We start from the raw sequence: 14788 nt of genomic DNA on the forward strand, positions 1-14788 counted from the left end.
TTTTAAAGGATTCAATATAGGATTAAGGATGAGCGTGGAAGGGAAGTGAGACAGAGACTGTATTAACTGGAGTTGTCAGGGCCAGAGTTTGGGCCCTGGTAGTTCTGACAGCTCGTCTGTCTCCTGTCCTCAGTGGGCCAAGGAAGCAGATAGGTGATAATGGAACACAAAATAGAGATGTATGCAACATGGCCATATGGCCACAAGAAACCCTGTGACACCCTGCTCTCACCACCTTATCTATTCTGGGGTCTTGACATGAGGTTCAGGTTAGAAGGCCAGAGGTATACATAACTAAGCAGTCATGATAAAGGTGTGGGGGCCCACCACCACCACCATCATCATCATCACCATCTTATCATCGTCTGGACTGCAGCCTCTCACATAAAGCATTTAAGTTCTCAGAGCTGTGTGAGATTTCCTCCTGGAGACAAGCTCCCGACCTGGTCAGCGCTGGGCCCTTGGCCTCTTCTCTCAGCATGAGATTCCTGGGGAAATTCCACTTTCCCATTAACAAAAATCCGTCAGTTAGTCTGATGGCCAAAGAGAGGGCACAAGTGCATACCCACATGTGGGGTTACGGTTCTTGGAGAGTGTTTTGTAATTCATTTTTATTCGTTGTCGTCGTTGAGTATGTATGAGTACAGTTGCACAAGAGCCGCAGCGTATGTGTTAAGGCCAGAGGACCACTCTGTGGGGTCACTTCTGTCCTCCCGCCTTCAGGTGGGTTCCAGGATCAAATGCAGATGGGCATAGCAAATGCCTTTACCTGTTGGGACAGGACCCGGGTATGGATCTCTTAAGAGAAAAGAAAAGTCTCCCTCAAGTATCTTTGTAGTTTTATGTACAATTTCGGTTGCTTCTAAAGTTACAGTGTCCAAAGGGCTCTAAGAAACTTGAGATTTTTGTTGGTGGTAGTGGTGGTGGCAGTGTTGTTGGTGGTGGTGGTGGTGGTGGTGGTACTGGTTAGTTGGGTTTTGTTGTTCAGTAGATAAGACTATAGAGTTCTCCTGAAGAGTGCTTGACAGGGTTGCAGGCTGATAATTAAAAATACAGGCCAAAGAGTGGACACGATGGGGTGGGCACTATAGTAGATCACAGGGATGCTAAGGCATATGCTTTTACCATAAATGAGGTGGTTTTGTTTGTGAGATTTTTAGAAAGTTGCAGGGTCTCTTAGTTTGCTTTGTAGAATTGTGTTATTATTTCTAACTCACCATATATTACAAAAAAAAAAAAAAAAACCCACAGATTTTGCATGGTCAAAAAGGAAGTAGAGATGTCATTCTATTGGTCTTTCTTTCTCCTACTCATTCAAAGGGTAATTCATTCGTTCCTGATGGAATGCCATCCCTCAGATTGGGGAAGGCTTGCAGCAGGAGCGTGAGGCTGGTTTGGCAGTCAGGACGTGGGACAACCACACTGCATCTGCCATGGTGACACTGCAGGTTTTCTGCTGAGAGAGGAACACTAAACCCGAAGATCCCGCTGCAGCCCTCGAGTCCTCGAGTGTGCCTTACTGGAGCATTCGTACTTGCAACGTCCATGTAGAAGGAAGATTATGCAAACCCATATAAGGGAGACCGTGCAGTGCCCACATACAGGGAAGACTATACAGTGTCCATGTAGAAGCAGTACTGTATGTAAGCAATCATCACAGCCAATTTTGTTACTTGTGATGGAATTCCTGGCTCTCAGCTACTTATAAACTTCAAACAGATTAGGATGGGGCGTCCCGTGCTTCTTCATGTGAACTCTTGGTTCTTGCTCCTTCCCTTCCTTCCTTGCTTCCTTCCTTCCTTCCTTCCTTCCTCCCTCCCTCCCTTTTTAATTGATCCCACCCCATGCTTTTTTTAAATTAATTATTTATTTATTGTATATTCAGTGCTGTGTCTGCATGTACACCTTCAGGCCAGAAAAAGGGCATCAGATCACATTATAGATGGTTGTGAGCCACCATGTGGTTGCTGCGAATTAGACTCAGGAACTCTGGAAGAACAGTCAGTGCCCTTAACCTGAGTCATCCCTCCAGGCCTGCCACCCTATGCTTTTAAGAGCTTGCTATATAGACCAAATCTACAATTGTTCTTCAGTGAATGAGACTAGAGATTTTCCCCCAAGGAGCACTGAACATGATTACAAGCCAATAATATAAAAACAGGCAGAGGCTGGGCCGCAGATCACCCTGTGCTCCTGGAGCCTAGAATCTGGCTCTACGCTGGCCCCATAAAGGACATCTGTGGAACTGCTGGGTGAGCTGGAGGCATGGAGAAGGAGTTCAGGTTGTCTAGTTGTGTCCACAGTAGAAGCCAGTGTGTACATACAATCCACCCGGACACAACATTTATCCAGGGTCATGTCTTGGCAAAGTTCCCAACACTGAGGGTCTAGCCTTGAATATAATCAAACAGATTCCTCAAAGTGATAAACAGATCCACGAGAGACTAACCCAAGTCAGCTTTGCTACACAAACTCATGGAGACACAGGACCAACCAGCTAGCTCCAGACACCACCCATGTTAGCAAGGTTAAGGCTTGTGAGTGGCCCTTGGTAACTGAGGAGGTCTCCTGGCCCAGGGGCTACCCTAAACAGCCTCACCTAAGAGGCTACTGGCTTATTGCAAAGATCTGTCACCAGAGTCTGCCAGTCAACTGCAGAGCCACCCTCAGCTCATAGGCTGGAGTTTAGGGAAGCAGAACCCAACTGGAGGAAAACTGAACTGTGAGAATCAGGGGAGTAAACTTAGTGGCAGTGGTAGATGGAGAGCTGTGCTAAAAGCCAGGGTGCGGCCTACACTCCCCAAGCAGAGTTACTCACTTTGCTATCATGGGCTCCAATACTGTTTTTTTGTTTTGTTTTATTTGTTTTCCTTTCTCCCAGTACTGAGGCTTGAACTCAAGGCCCTATGCATGCTAGACAAGCTATCTAACACACACACACACACACACACAAACACACACACACACACACACACACACACACACACACACAAACACACACACACACACACACACACACCCTTGCTGTCCTTTTTACTTTTTGCTTTGACATTTTGACATAGGTTCTTACTAAGTTGCCCAGAGTGTCCTTGAACTCACTCTATAGTCCAGGCTGGCCTTGAATTTATAATCTTCCTACCTCAGCCTCCTGGGTAGCTGGGATTACAGGTTTGTGCCACCAAGCCCACATTCTTCTAGTTTTTTGTTTTGTTTTATTTTGTTTGTTTGTTTTTTCTTCTTAGGAATAAGTGACAGTATTTGGAACATCACTTGTCATAAGGTGGCCTTGCAGAGACTGGACCTCCTAGCCCCTAACACTGGGGCCTTGGTATTTGATAGTTATGGCTGAGAAGGGGAATGGGGAGAAACAGGCTTTAGAGTTGGGCTTCTGCCCTCTGAGGACACATGCCTCCTCTATGGCCAGCCTGGCATTGTTGAGTGGGTGGCAAACGGATCTCCCCTCTCTCACTTCCTTCTGCTTAAACCCTAAGGACATGGCCATATTCTTTCTTCTTCTTCTTCTTTAATTTTTATTGTATTATATTTTGTGTGTATGGGTGGTTTTCCGGAATGTATGTCTGTATGACATGTGTGGCCACTGGTGCCCCCTCTGACAAGAATGTCAGGTCCCCTGGAGCTGAAGCTATAGATGGTTGTGAGCTGCCATGTGGGTACTGGGAACCGAACTTAGGCCCTCTGCAAGAGCAGTCTGTGCTTTTAAATTGGAACCATATCATTAGGCTCTTGTCTTTTTTTTTTTTTACAATAATAAAAATATTAATATAATTTAATCAAAGTCAGAAATACAGAATAAAATAAAAATTAGATGGTAGAAGTAAAACAAATTTAAAAATCTGATTTTATAATCACTTCAAGTTACACATTTTTCCATGTCAAATATATAATGTAAAAACTGATTCAAGTTTAGGAAAAAATACAAATGCAAACAGAAAATCATTAAAGGCATAGATGACTTGAACAATACTACAAACCAACTTAATCAAACTGGTAGCTATAAAATATTATACTAGTTAATTTTCTATTAATCTTAGGTCAAGAAGGTATTGGCTGAGTAACTTAAAAGGAAGAGACATTTTATTTCACAGTCCAGAGTATCAAGTGCACAGAGTTTCTCTGTGTAGCCTTAGCCATCACTGTCCTGTACACACTTTGTAGACTAGGCTGGCCTTGCACTCACAGAGATCCACCTGCCTCTGCCTCCCAGAGTGCTGGGATTAAAGGCACATGCCACTGACTGTCATATTCTTTTTTTTTTTTTTTTAAGCATAATTTTTTTCTTTTTTTATTAAGACTGTCATATTCTTTTTATAAGGTATGTTTCCACCAATAGTAAGACTTATATAAGGCTTACTTATTTTATTTATGTTATGGGACTGGGGGAAGGGATCAAACCAAGTCTTACAACAAATGCTCTACCACTGAGCCATATCCTCATCCCTTACTGACTTTTTAAATTAAAGGGTTTTTTAAAATAACAAGTTTTATTGCCAGGCGGTGGTGGTGGTGATAGTGGTGGCGCGTGCCTTCAACCCAGCACTTGCAGGCAGAGGCAGGCAGATCTCTGAGTTAAAGGCCAGCCTGGTCTACAGAGCAAGTTCCAGGAAAGACAGGACTACACAGAGAAATCCTGTCTCAAAAAAAGTTATTTTTACTAGTGTGTATGTGTCTGTGAGAGTGTGCCATGAGTGTGCAGTACTGCAGAGGCCAGAAGAGGTCGTCGGATCCCTTGGAGCTCAATTACAGGTAGTTTGAGATGTTTGGTGCAGGTGCTGGGAAAAGAATTCAGGCCCTTTGGAAGAGCTGCAAGCCTGTTTAACTACTAAGCCATCTCTCCAGCCCCCTTCTACAGCTTCTGTTAGTGTTGTTTCATTTTTTGAGATGTTGTTGGGTATCTGGCAGGGAAGGCGGCTTGGCCATAGGTTTAAGCTAACAGAAGTCTTTATTAGTTGGCCTGGAACTTTCCCAGAACTATGGATTTGGTAGATGAGGCCTTTGTTTCACTTTTGGCAGGTGGTGCCATCTGCATGCTGAGTTTTATAGCCTGAATGGTACTTCCATCATGGAGTCAGTTGTGCTAAGGGCTGGGGACCTACTAAGGTCTGGGCCCTGTTACAGGTACAGAAGCAGGGTCCCATGCTGGCCTTGAACTCACTGTGCAGTTGAGGATGACCCTGAACTTCTAATCCTCCTGGCTCCGTCTCCTGAGTCCTGGGATTCCAGGTGTGCACCACCAAGCCCACTTTACATAGTGCTAGGGAACGAACCTAGGGCCTAATGCATGCAAGGTAAACACTCTATCAAATGAGCTATGCAACCAACAGTCTCCCAGGCCTCTTTAAACTTGTTATCTCCTGGAACACCCTCAACCTGTGTTGTCTTTCCCTCATCAAGCTCCATCCTGGGCAGCTTTCACCCCCTCCCCCCGAAAGACTCAGAAGTCCCTACTCCCAGCCTGTGCCCTGTACCTTGACCCTTTTAACTAACCCCGCCCCCCCCCATTCCCCAGCCCTGCCCAGGAGCTACCATCACTGCTAGTACCGTGTGTTGTGCCACTCCTATTTATTCTTGGGGATAGAAATCAGTAGTCCTCTGCAGAGTCCTTTTTAGAGCTTGGCCTTAAGGACAAACAGCTCTCTGGGAGTTGTGCCATCCTTGGACAGCAGATAGCTCACGACTGACGAAGATGCGATGCCCCCTTCCCAGGTAATTCTCTGGGTGCTTTCAGCTCCTGCGCTTCCTCACCCCTAGAGGCCATCCTCATATCGGCTCTGGTCACCTTCTGCCTGCCTAGTCATCTTTCCTGACCCCCACCTTCGGGTTGTCTTAGATTAGTAGCTGCATGTTCCTGAGTAGCCCCTAGAGAGTCTGGGTCACAGCACCCAGTGGCATGACCCGGGGCCAGACCGGGGCCAAAGAGAGCCCCTCCACTCTGAATTCTGCCACCGGGGCCGTTAAGTGGCTTTCTCGTGTAGCCGCTTTTGCTGTGTCATGGGAAGAAAAGGAAGCGACAGTTTATGTCTCTGAGATGTAGGGAGAGTGAAAGGAGACGAAGCACACCGGTGTGTGAGCCCAAGAGAGTACTCAAAAGCCACTGCCAGCGCTGTCCACTTCCCCGAGGCCCAGCAAATGGGGACGCGCCATCTCTTTGTGCATCGTGCTGGCGAGAATGAAAACAGACTGAAACCTTACATGGCACCAGCCAGGAATCTCAGCAAGCTGGAAGTGGAGGCAGAAGGCTCAAAAGTTCAAGGTCAGCCAGGCGCACTCCAGGAGGCAGAGGCAGAGGCAGGTGATGGCTGTGAGTTCGAGGCCAGCCTGGTCTACAAAGAGAGTCCTGGACAGCCAAGGCTACACAGAGGAACCCTGTCTCAAAAAAAAAAAAAAAAAAAAAAAAAAAAAAAAATTCAAGGTCATCCTCAGCCTGTAATACAAGAGACCCTGTCACACTCCTACCCCCATACTTTCCACTTCCAACCTCCTCCCTCCCCCACAAGTCAGTTGATGGGAGGTACCAGGTTCGCTGTGACCTAACACAGATTCCTAGGGTCTCATTTCCTGGTGTGGAGGCAGATCCCCTCCCCCTAAAACAGCACCTACCTCTAGCTCACAGAGTCAGTGGTGCCTCCTGGCGGTTCTAGGGAAGGGTCAGTTCCTACTTGCTCACTTCCAGTTGGCAGAATCTGGTTTCTGACTGGAGGGGCAAGGTCTCTATTACCTTGCGGGCTATAGAAGGCTCAGCCTAGAGGCCACCATCTTCATTGTTTGTTGGCTCCCTTCCACCATCTTCAAAGTCATCAGCCAAGCGGAGGATTTAGTTAGGATGTGTCTCTGACTTATCCTTTCTAATCTCTTGGTTTTAAGGGCTCATGAGACATCAGGCCCACTTCCATGACCCATATACATTAGTGTCCCTGTCTCAAGGTCCTCTCTCACACCTGCAAGGTTCCCTTTTGCCATATAACAGAAGGGGTCAGATGTGGTGGCACATGCCTTTAAGGCCTCCCTTCTCCCCACCTCTCCGGCAGAGGCAGGCAGACAGGTGCTGGGGGTGAAAGCACGGACGTTGGGAGGGGCACACCACCACCTACACAGCCACCCAGAGCAGGGGACTCCTCTCATCTCACAACTAGATCCTCTCTGTGCAGGGAGAGGTGTGTGCGGTTCCCTGCGCTGCGGGGACTTACGGTCCCAACTGCTCATCTGTATGTAGCTGTAACAATGGCGGCACCTGTTCCCCTGTGGACGGCTCCTGCACCTGCCGAGAGGGTAAGTTTCGCTCCAGCTCTGTTCCCAGGCTCAGGCATGCCAACAGATGAGGGTCCTGGGTGAGGCTGCTCAAGGGCGCGCCCACCACTCAGGATCAAAGGAGAGCCAGAGCCAGAACAGGTGTGTAGGAGGGTTCCTTCCGGGTTTGGAATCGCTGAGGCACAGATGGAAGGTGAACCACACGGGCTGCAGGGACAGACAGAGTTCCCTGAACCTGGATGAGAGACTCACCTAGTGGGAGCTAAAAAGGGCTTTGTGGAGGCACTAATGGTCCAAAGAGACACAGCCACTGGCAAAGGCCTGGCATATGCCAGGTTATGTTGACGGACACCTGTAATCCCAGCACAGAAGTAGGAGAGATTATAGTTCTGGGCTATCCTGGGCTATATAAAGAAGCATTCTCTGAAAAAAAGCTAAGGAAGGTCTAGCCCAAGGTAGGGAGAGAAGAGGGTACAGCTGGCTCCTTTCCCATTCTGGTCGCTCAGGAAGCCTGCCTGGAGGCCGTAGCCAGGAAGTCCGGCAGGCCTCAGGGGTAGCCTCCTGTTTGAAGGAACCGAGGAGGGAAGGGTTCAAGTCCCCAAGGCAGGTACAGTGACAGGCTTCAGAATAGAGATATGCTGCTGAAACCCCAACCCCTGGCCTAGAGGACAATACCCCAAAAGCTGGTTCCCCAGTCCCAGTGGGCCCATCTGGCAGCAGCAGAAATGGTGTAACCCCCTGTTACAGGGAGCTAGGCAACTGTGGTGACAGGGACACTGCCTGTGGTGCTGGGGAAGTGAACAGAAAGTTATGCTGGGCGTGGCCGATGACTCTGTTTGCCCTCTCCCCAGGGTGGCAGGGTGTGGACTGCTCCCTGCCTTGTCCCAGTGGGACCTGGGGCCTGAACTGCAATGACAGTTGTGTCTGTGCCAACGGGGCAGCCTGCAGCCCCTCTGACGGCTCCTGCACCTGTACCCCAGGCTGGCTGGGGGACTCCTGTGAACTGCCCTGCCCAGTGAGTACCCACTTTGGTCCCTTGTACCTTCTCCTCTCTGGGGGGTGGGGCACATGCTCCAGAGAAGAGCTCCGAGTTAGGAACTATTAACCTCTATGTGGCCTCTTTCTACCCTGGGTCTCAATCTTCCTGTCTATAAAACGGACACTCAGGCAGAAGTGCTTTCCCATTGCTGTGCACACTGACTGGATGCTGCTGAATCCAACACAGCAGAACGGCCATTTCTGGGTAGTATTTGGGTTGCAGTTGTGTCACTGTCACTACTGGGGACAGGGAATGGAGTCAAGCAACAACCCCAACTCTTCAAGCACTGACCCTTAGGCTGCTAGGTCAGCTGATGTGAGTGAGACTCAGTGTGGGCTCTGGGTTCAGATCCTGACTTCGCTACATCCTGGCTCCTTGAGTATGTTTCTCCAGCCGTGGGGATGGGTGGGGCCATTCCAGAACATTGATGTGAGAACTAAGAGACTAGGGCAGAGTGGGCACTTGAGACCCTGTGATTATGTGAGAAATGAAGTTTCCGTTTCCTTCCCCAGTGACAAGAGTAGGCTATCCTCAGTCCTCATATGGGACAGGTGTGTCATAATTAACAAAGTATGCCATGTTTTGTTTTGTGAGATAGGATCTCACACTGTAACCCAAGCTGGTCTTGAGCTCGTAGCAATTCTTCTGCCTGCACCTCCCAACTGCTGGGCTTACAGGCAATTTTCCCCCACCATGCCTGTTAACGACAACAGCATTTTAATCTACAGTCTCGACCACAAGGAGGCTGCACTGAAAGATGGGGCAGGCCCTCATCACATCCCTCTCTCCTGTTCCTACTGATGCGGCCAGATGGTTGGGTGACTTCATAGCCCTGTGGTACGCAGCTCCAGAGCACCATGGCTGTGCCCCAGTCCCTCAAGAGCTGATAGAAGTGTGTGACCCAGGCATGATCATATCTCCCTTCCTCTTCCCCACAGGATGGCATGTTTGGGCTGAATTGCAGTGAACACTGTGACTGCAGTCATGCTGATGGCTGTGACCCTGTCACAGGCCACTGCTGCTGCCTGGCAGGATGGACAGGTAACCTTGGCCCGGCCACTCACTACCCGCGCCCTGTGAAGTCAGGCTCTTTGTTTTCCCTCGCTCCTCATGACTGTTCAATCTCCTTTTATTTGCCACCCCTCCCCAATCTGCTCCCTTTCAGCCCAGAAACGAGATATTTATAAAGACATGCTAGTTGGGCCTCTGTTCTTGGGACAACATATTTCAGTGCTAACAGGTACTTAGCCTGTGTACAGAGAACACGGTACTTCAGAACCTTAGTCCTTACATCTACTCCATAAACGTACTTCTCTCCAGCCCACTGATGCTACGAGCCATCTCTCATCTGCCCTGCCTCCACCTCCTGGTTGGTCTCATGCCCGTCATTTTGCCCAGGTGAATCCACTCTGCACATAGTGACCAATGGGACCCTCCAAACCAGCCTTCCGCTTCTATGGCTTGATGGAACCGATCCTGGCTGGGTGTGGTGGTGCACACATGTAATGCCAGTACTCAGGACAGAGAGAAAGGAGGATCAGAAGTTCAAGGTCATCCTTAGCTGCACAGCAAGTTTAAGGCTAGCCTAGGCTGGAAACAGACTTGTAAGAGAACAGGTGATGTTCTTTGTCAGCTGATAAACACCCTAGTATGGACTCTGAGAGGAGATATATATTTGAGCCCAAAACAAGAGGCTGGGCTTTTTTGGCTTTTTGGTCTTGCCTGTTCATTGCTCCACTTTGAGATGCTCCTAGAGAGAACCGTTCTAGCAAATGCTTTAAGGTTTTTGGCTGTTGCTGGGTTCTGGCTGTTGCTCCAGATTCCGGCTGTTGTGGTTGCAGTCACCTTTGTTGAGTTGTTGGTTTTTTGTTTAACGGGTCTGCTGGAATCCTGTTGGCTATGCCAGTGGATTCGCTCCAAGGAACCCAATCTAAAAAAGTCTCCTTCTCCTGTGCCATTAACCTCTCTTCTCTCCTATCTGGGGTAAATGGGTTAAAAGGGAGGTGTAAGCATTAAAGAACCCCAAATAAAGTAGGGTTGAAAAAGTTTAACGCCTACAGGTAGCGCCCCCCAAGGGCAATATGTTGTGGTTAATTTATCAGACCTAATAGTGTTTATCAGGCCTATAATTATTATTGTGGTGTGTTTTTTTTTAAACTCACTAGCAATCAATCAAGACACAGACACCTGTTCTACTTTAAAATAGCCTTAGTTAACCTGGGGCAGAGCAGATAGTAATCCCCTAACCTACACCCCATATAGGGGCAGGGATCCCATGCCTTACCCCAATTCAGTGCCATCTGCTTCTAATACTTTCTGTCAAGCTGCTTCCTATCCATAATCCCAAATACTTGCTAATGCTCTTTATCTAGGCCAAATCCTCCATCCATGCCAGCCATGTGTTTCTTCCTTTCTCTAACCCATGGCTCGGCCTCCTCCTTGCTCTTCTCCACTCTTCTCTTTCCTCAGATTTTCTCTCCCCCTGCCCCACCCCCCCCAAGCCAGGGAACCTTAGCCACGCCCTTACTATTGCCCTGCCCAGGATTGATGGCCCTTTACTGGTCAAACATAGCAACCTGGGAGTACAGAGACAGCAAGCAGTAATTAGCATCACAATACAGCAGACCAACCTTCAACAAGTCCTGGGAAGAAATCTAACTTAACTCACTCGCCCCTGTACCTGCCACATGCTGAGAAAAGGAAACTAGGTGACTAAGAACTGAACTCTAGCCAGACAGCCTGGGATTGTGAACTGCAAGTCCTTTACTTTACATGGCCTGAGACGTCCATCCATAAAGCACACATAACTGGAATCCTCCCAAGGACCCTGGGACCACTCTGAAGTTTCAGAGAAGGGTCACTGTTAAGTGCTGAGCACAGTGGTCAGTGACATAAACCAGGGATGCAGGGAGCTTTCAGTAGCAGTACACATGTCAGCGACCACTGGCTGATCCCACTGATTTCCAGCTGTGGAAATTCTCAATATTCATTCTGTGGGACTCTACCTACCTTTATTCTGATAGCCAAAGGCTAGGAACTTTCCTCTATAGCAGCGGTTTTCAACCTTCCTAATGCTGTGACCCTCTTTGTTTCTTTCTGCCTTTTTCGAGACAGGGTTTCTCTGTATAGCCTTGGCTGTCCTGGATTCGATTTGTAGATCAGGCTGGCCTCGAACTCACAGTGATCCGCCTGCCTTTACCTCCTTGAGTGTTGGGATTAAAGGTGTGCGCCACCACCCCCAGCTGCCGCGACCCTTTAATACAGTTCCTCATGTTGTGGTGACCTCCAACCATAAGATTATTTTTGTTGCTACTTCCTAATTGTAATTTTGCCACTGTTATGAATCATAAATGCCTGTGTTTTCCAATGGTCTTTGTTGACCCCTATGAAAAGGCTCCCAAAGGGGTGGTGACCACTGCTCTATAGTGTGTTGGGCCAAGGTTCCCCTGCCCTGCCAGCTATCCCTCAGTGTGGACCAAGGCTCCAGCCTTTTCATTGTCCCCCTACACTGTGTCAGCTACAGCCCTGACATTTCCATTGCCTTAATTTTGATAGAGCTGATCTGATTTTAATGAAATCCACTGTAATGACAATGCTTAAAAAATTCTGGCTTTGATGGGCACCTCAGCAAGACCTCTGCTGGTTCCAAAGCACATATTTCTCTAAAGGCAGTCCTGAAGGCTTGTCAAAGAGGGGGCTGATGTCCTGAGGTTTGTCATGCAGGAGAAGCCAGGAAAGGCAGGAAGGATGAGGGGGAACCTGGGCTTCCCAAACAGTGAGGACCCCTCCCCCTCCTCCCCAGAAATCCCTGCCTACCTCCCCATCTGGCTTGGACTTATCCTTTGGCCTCTCACGACAGATCCCATCACATCTTATTTGCCTTGCTCTAAACATAATAGGTGCTCACAAAATGCTTCTTGAAGTCCACTGGGAAAACAGCCTGTGTGACCACACATGGAAAGCTGAGATTATCTGTTCTGGCTCTTATACTGAGCTAAGGAGGTGCCAGGAGATCAGTGTCAGCTAGAGGGGAGGCCCAGGTCATATTTTGGGGGATGACATTCACTTAGTGGGTAAGTCATGTGTTTGTATGCTTTGGGGGCAGGATCTCCTGTAGGCCAAGTTGGCACAAACTTCTTATGTAGCTAAGGATGACTTTGAACTCCCGAATCTTGAGCATTACGAAGCAGGGATGGATTTTGGGAAGCCTTTGCGCCCTTCTTCACATCCCTGGCAGAGGAGGTGGGCCCCCCCCCGCCCGGCAGACAAGTGGGAAGGGCTTGCTGCTGTGTGACTGCTGGCTTTGAATATAGGTTCTTCACTCTACCCTTTAGCACATGGGGGAGGGTCTCCCAAAAACTAAAGCTGGAGAGCTCATCCTCCAGATAGGAAGGGAGAGGACTTTGAAATATACATGCATGCATATGTGTGTGTGGGGAGGACCATATGTATGCAATATGCACACAGAGGCCTGGGGTTGCTGTCAGGAATCATCCTCAATTTCTCTTCCGCCTTATTACTGAGACAAGGTCTCTCAATCAAATGAGAGCATACATAGAGCTCTGGGTTTCATTCCCAACACCGCACAAAAGCAGGCACGGTGGTGCTCGTGCCAGCAATCTCAGCACTGGGGAGGTGGAGACAGGAGTACCAGAACTTCAGGGTCATCCTCGGCCCCCTGGTGAGTTCAAGGTCCTCCTGAATACGTGAAAGTATACAGGAGATATGACCATACTTGGGTATTCTTTCTTGGGTTTCTTTCATGAATACAGAGGGTCAACCACACCTACAAAGCGGAAACTGGAAATGGTACCCAAATCTTTAAACAGTGTCCTGGTCCCCTTTCCCAAGCTTTGGTCAATCTATACTCACTCCCTATTCCCTGATTTGCCTCTCAACCCCCTGAAACTCTGTGGGAGACTGTATCAGCCACAGAGTTGGGGAGATGACTCACTTGCCACATTCTCAATGGATGAGCTGTCCCTGGGGAGAAGCCACTTCCGGTTTCCCAGGGAGTAACACCTGAAGTCCTCCTTCCCCCACCCTCCAGCAAGGTTGAGACATGAGGTAGGGCACAATAAAGGAAGGCATCTCTAACTGGCAGCGGGTGAGGCGGCCAGCAGGCTCCCTACCCTAGCTGCCTCCGCCCACCCCCCTCCTGCAGGTGGGCCTGCAGTCTCACCTCCTCCAAATTGGTCCCTCTGCTCTCCTTCACATGTTTGCTGGGTCTTTTTCCCTCTGCGCTTCTCTTCCTCACAGTACCTGTCCTTATAACAAGGCAGGCACGACTTTTTAACTAATCCTGTGCAGCCCAGAGCCTCTGAAGCTCACCTTCCAAAGACCGGCTGGTCTCCTGGGCCTGGTCCAATCACCTAGCCCACGCATGTGAGACTAGAAGCTGCTCAGCCTGGTGCGAACCCCCACCCTGGCTTTTTAAAATTCCTTCTTAGCCTCCAAGCTGAAATTGGCTCAGCTCAAATATTCTTTGAGCTCAGGGGGACTGTAGCTCTCGCTCCCTCTCTTATTGACATATATTCCATCCATTCCCCACAGGCTGTTGTTTGTCAAACTGAGGGTCATTTATTAGCAAGTTTGGGGGGGGGGTACAGCTAACATTTTTGGTTTCTTTCGGTGTGTGTAAGTGATTTAGAATATGTACTATATATGTGTATATAAATGCACAACACATTTTCTTTTGAGACAGGGTCTCATGTAGCCCTGGCTGGCCTTGAATTTCCTACATAGCTGAGGATGACCTTGTATTTCTTTTTAAATTAAAAGTAACTTTGATATATACAGGTGATGAGTAAATGTGTATGATAGACTGGGATTACGTCGTGTGCCACAGCGGCGGACAGAGGATAACTCTGTGGAGTCAGTTCTCTCCTGCTTTTATGTGGAATTCAAGGGTAGAACTCGGGTCACCAGGCTTTTTACCGAGTACCATTGGCTGAGATGGGCCACTTTCCTGGCCCAACATGCTCTTTATGTTAGCTCAGCTGAGAAGGTGGAGGCACGCTTCCTCGTCTGGTGCTGCCATCTCCTCTCTTGCTGGCCTCCTTGAGCCTGCCATGGGTCTGCCATTGTGCTGTGTTCAGTTCCAAGCTACAGTGCCTTCTTCAGTCGCTTGCCTCTGCCTGGTCAGTTCCTGTTGTCTTTGAGGCCTCTGGAAGGGAATCATCTCATCTCCTGCCAGAAGACCTCCACACCAGACCCCACCCGCACTGGGTTTCCCTCCATCTTCCTCCTGCCCTCACCCCTTCCCGCTGACCTGCCTTCTCTGTGTCTGGTCCACAGGCATCCGCTGTGACAGCACATGTCCTCCGGGGCGCTGGGGCCCCAACTGTTCAGTGGCCTGCAGCTGTGAGAATGGAGGCTCCTGTTCCCCTGAGGACGGGAGCTGCGAGTGCGCCCCTGGCTTCCGAGGACCCTTATGTCAGCGAAGTAAGGCTAGGCCCCGCCCCAAGGACTTCTGACTTGCCA

At 49.0% G+C, this 14788-nt stretch overlaps 1 protein-coding gene across 1 annotated transcript in view; it reads left to right on the forward strand.

The window, feature by feature from the left end:
- The window catches only part of Megf11 (multiple EGF like domains 11), a 330164-nt gene that overhangs the window by 293255 nt on the left and 22121 nt on the right, over positions 1–14788 (forward strand). Inside the window, exons 11-14 of the mRNA XM_051156648.1 lie at positions 7167–7287; positions 8118–8281; positions 9244–9346; positions 14603–14749. Of these exons, the coding sequence (XP_051012605.1) occupies positions 7167–7287; positions 8118–8281; positions 9244–9346; positions 14603–14749 (535 nt within the window). The remainder of the gene's footprint in view (positions 1–7166; positions 7288–8117; positions 8282–9243; positions 9347–14602; positions 14750–14788) is intronic.

The sequence above is a fragment of the Acomys russatus genome, chromosome 14, assembly GCF_903995435.1.
Source record: "Acomys russatus chromosome 14, mAcoRus1.1, whole genome shotgun sequence".
Lineage (NCBI taxonomy): Eukaryota > Metazoa > Chordata > Mammalia > Rodentia > Muridae > Acomys > Acomys russatus.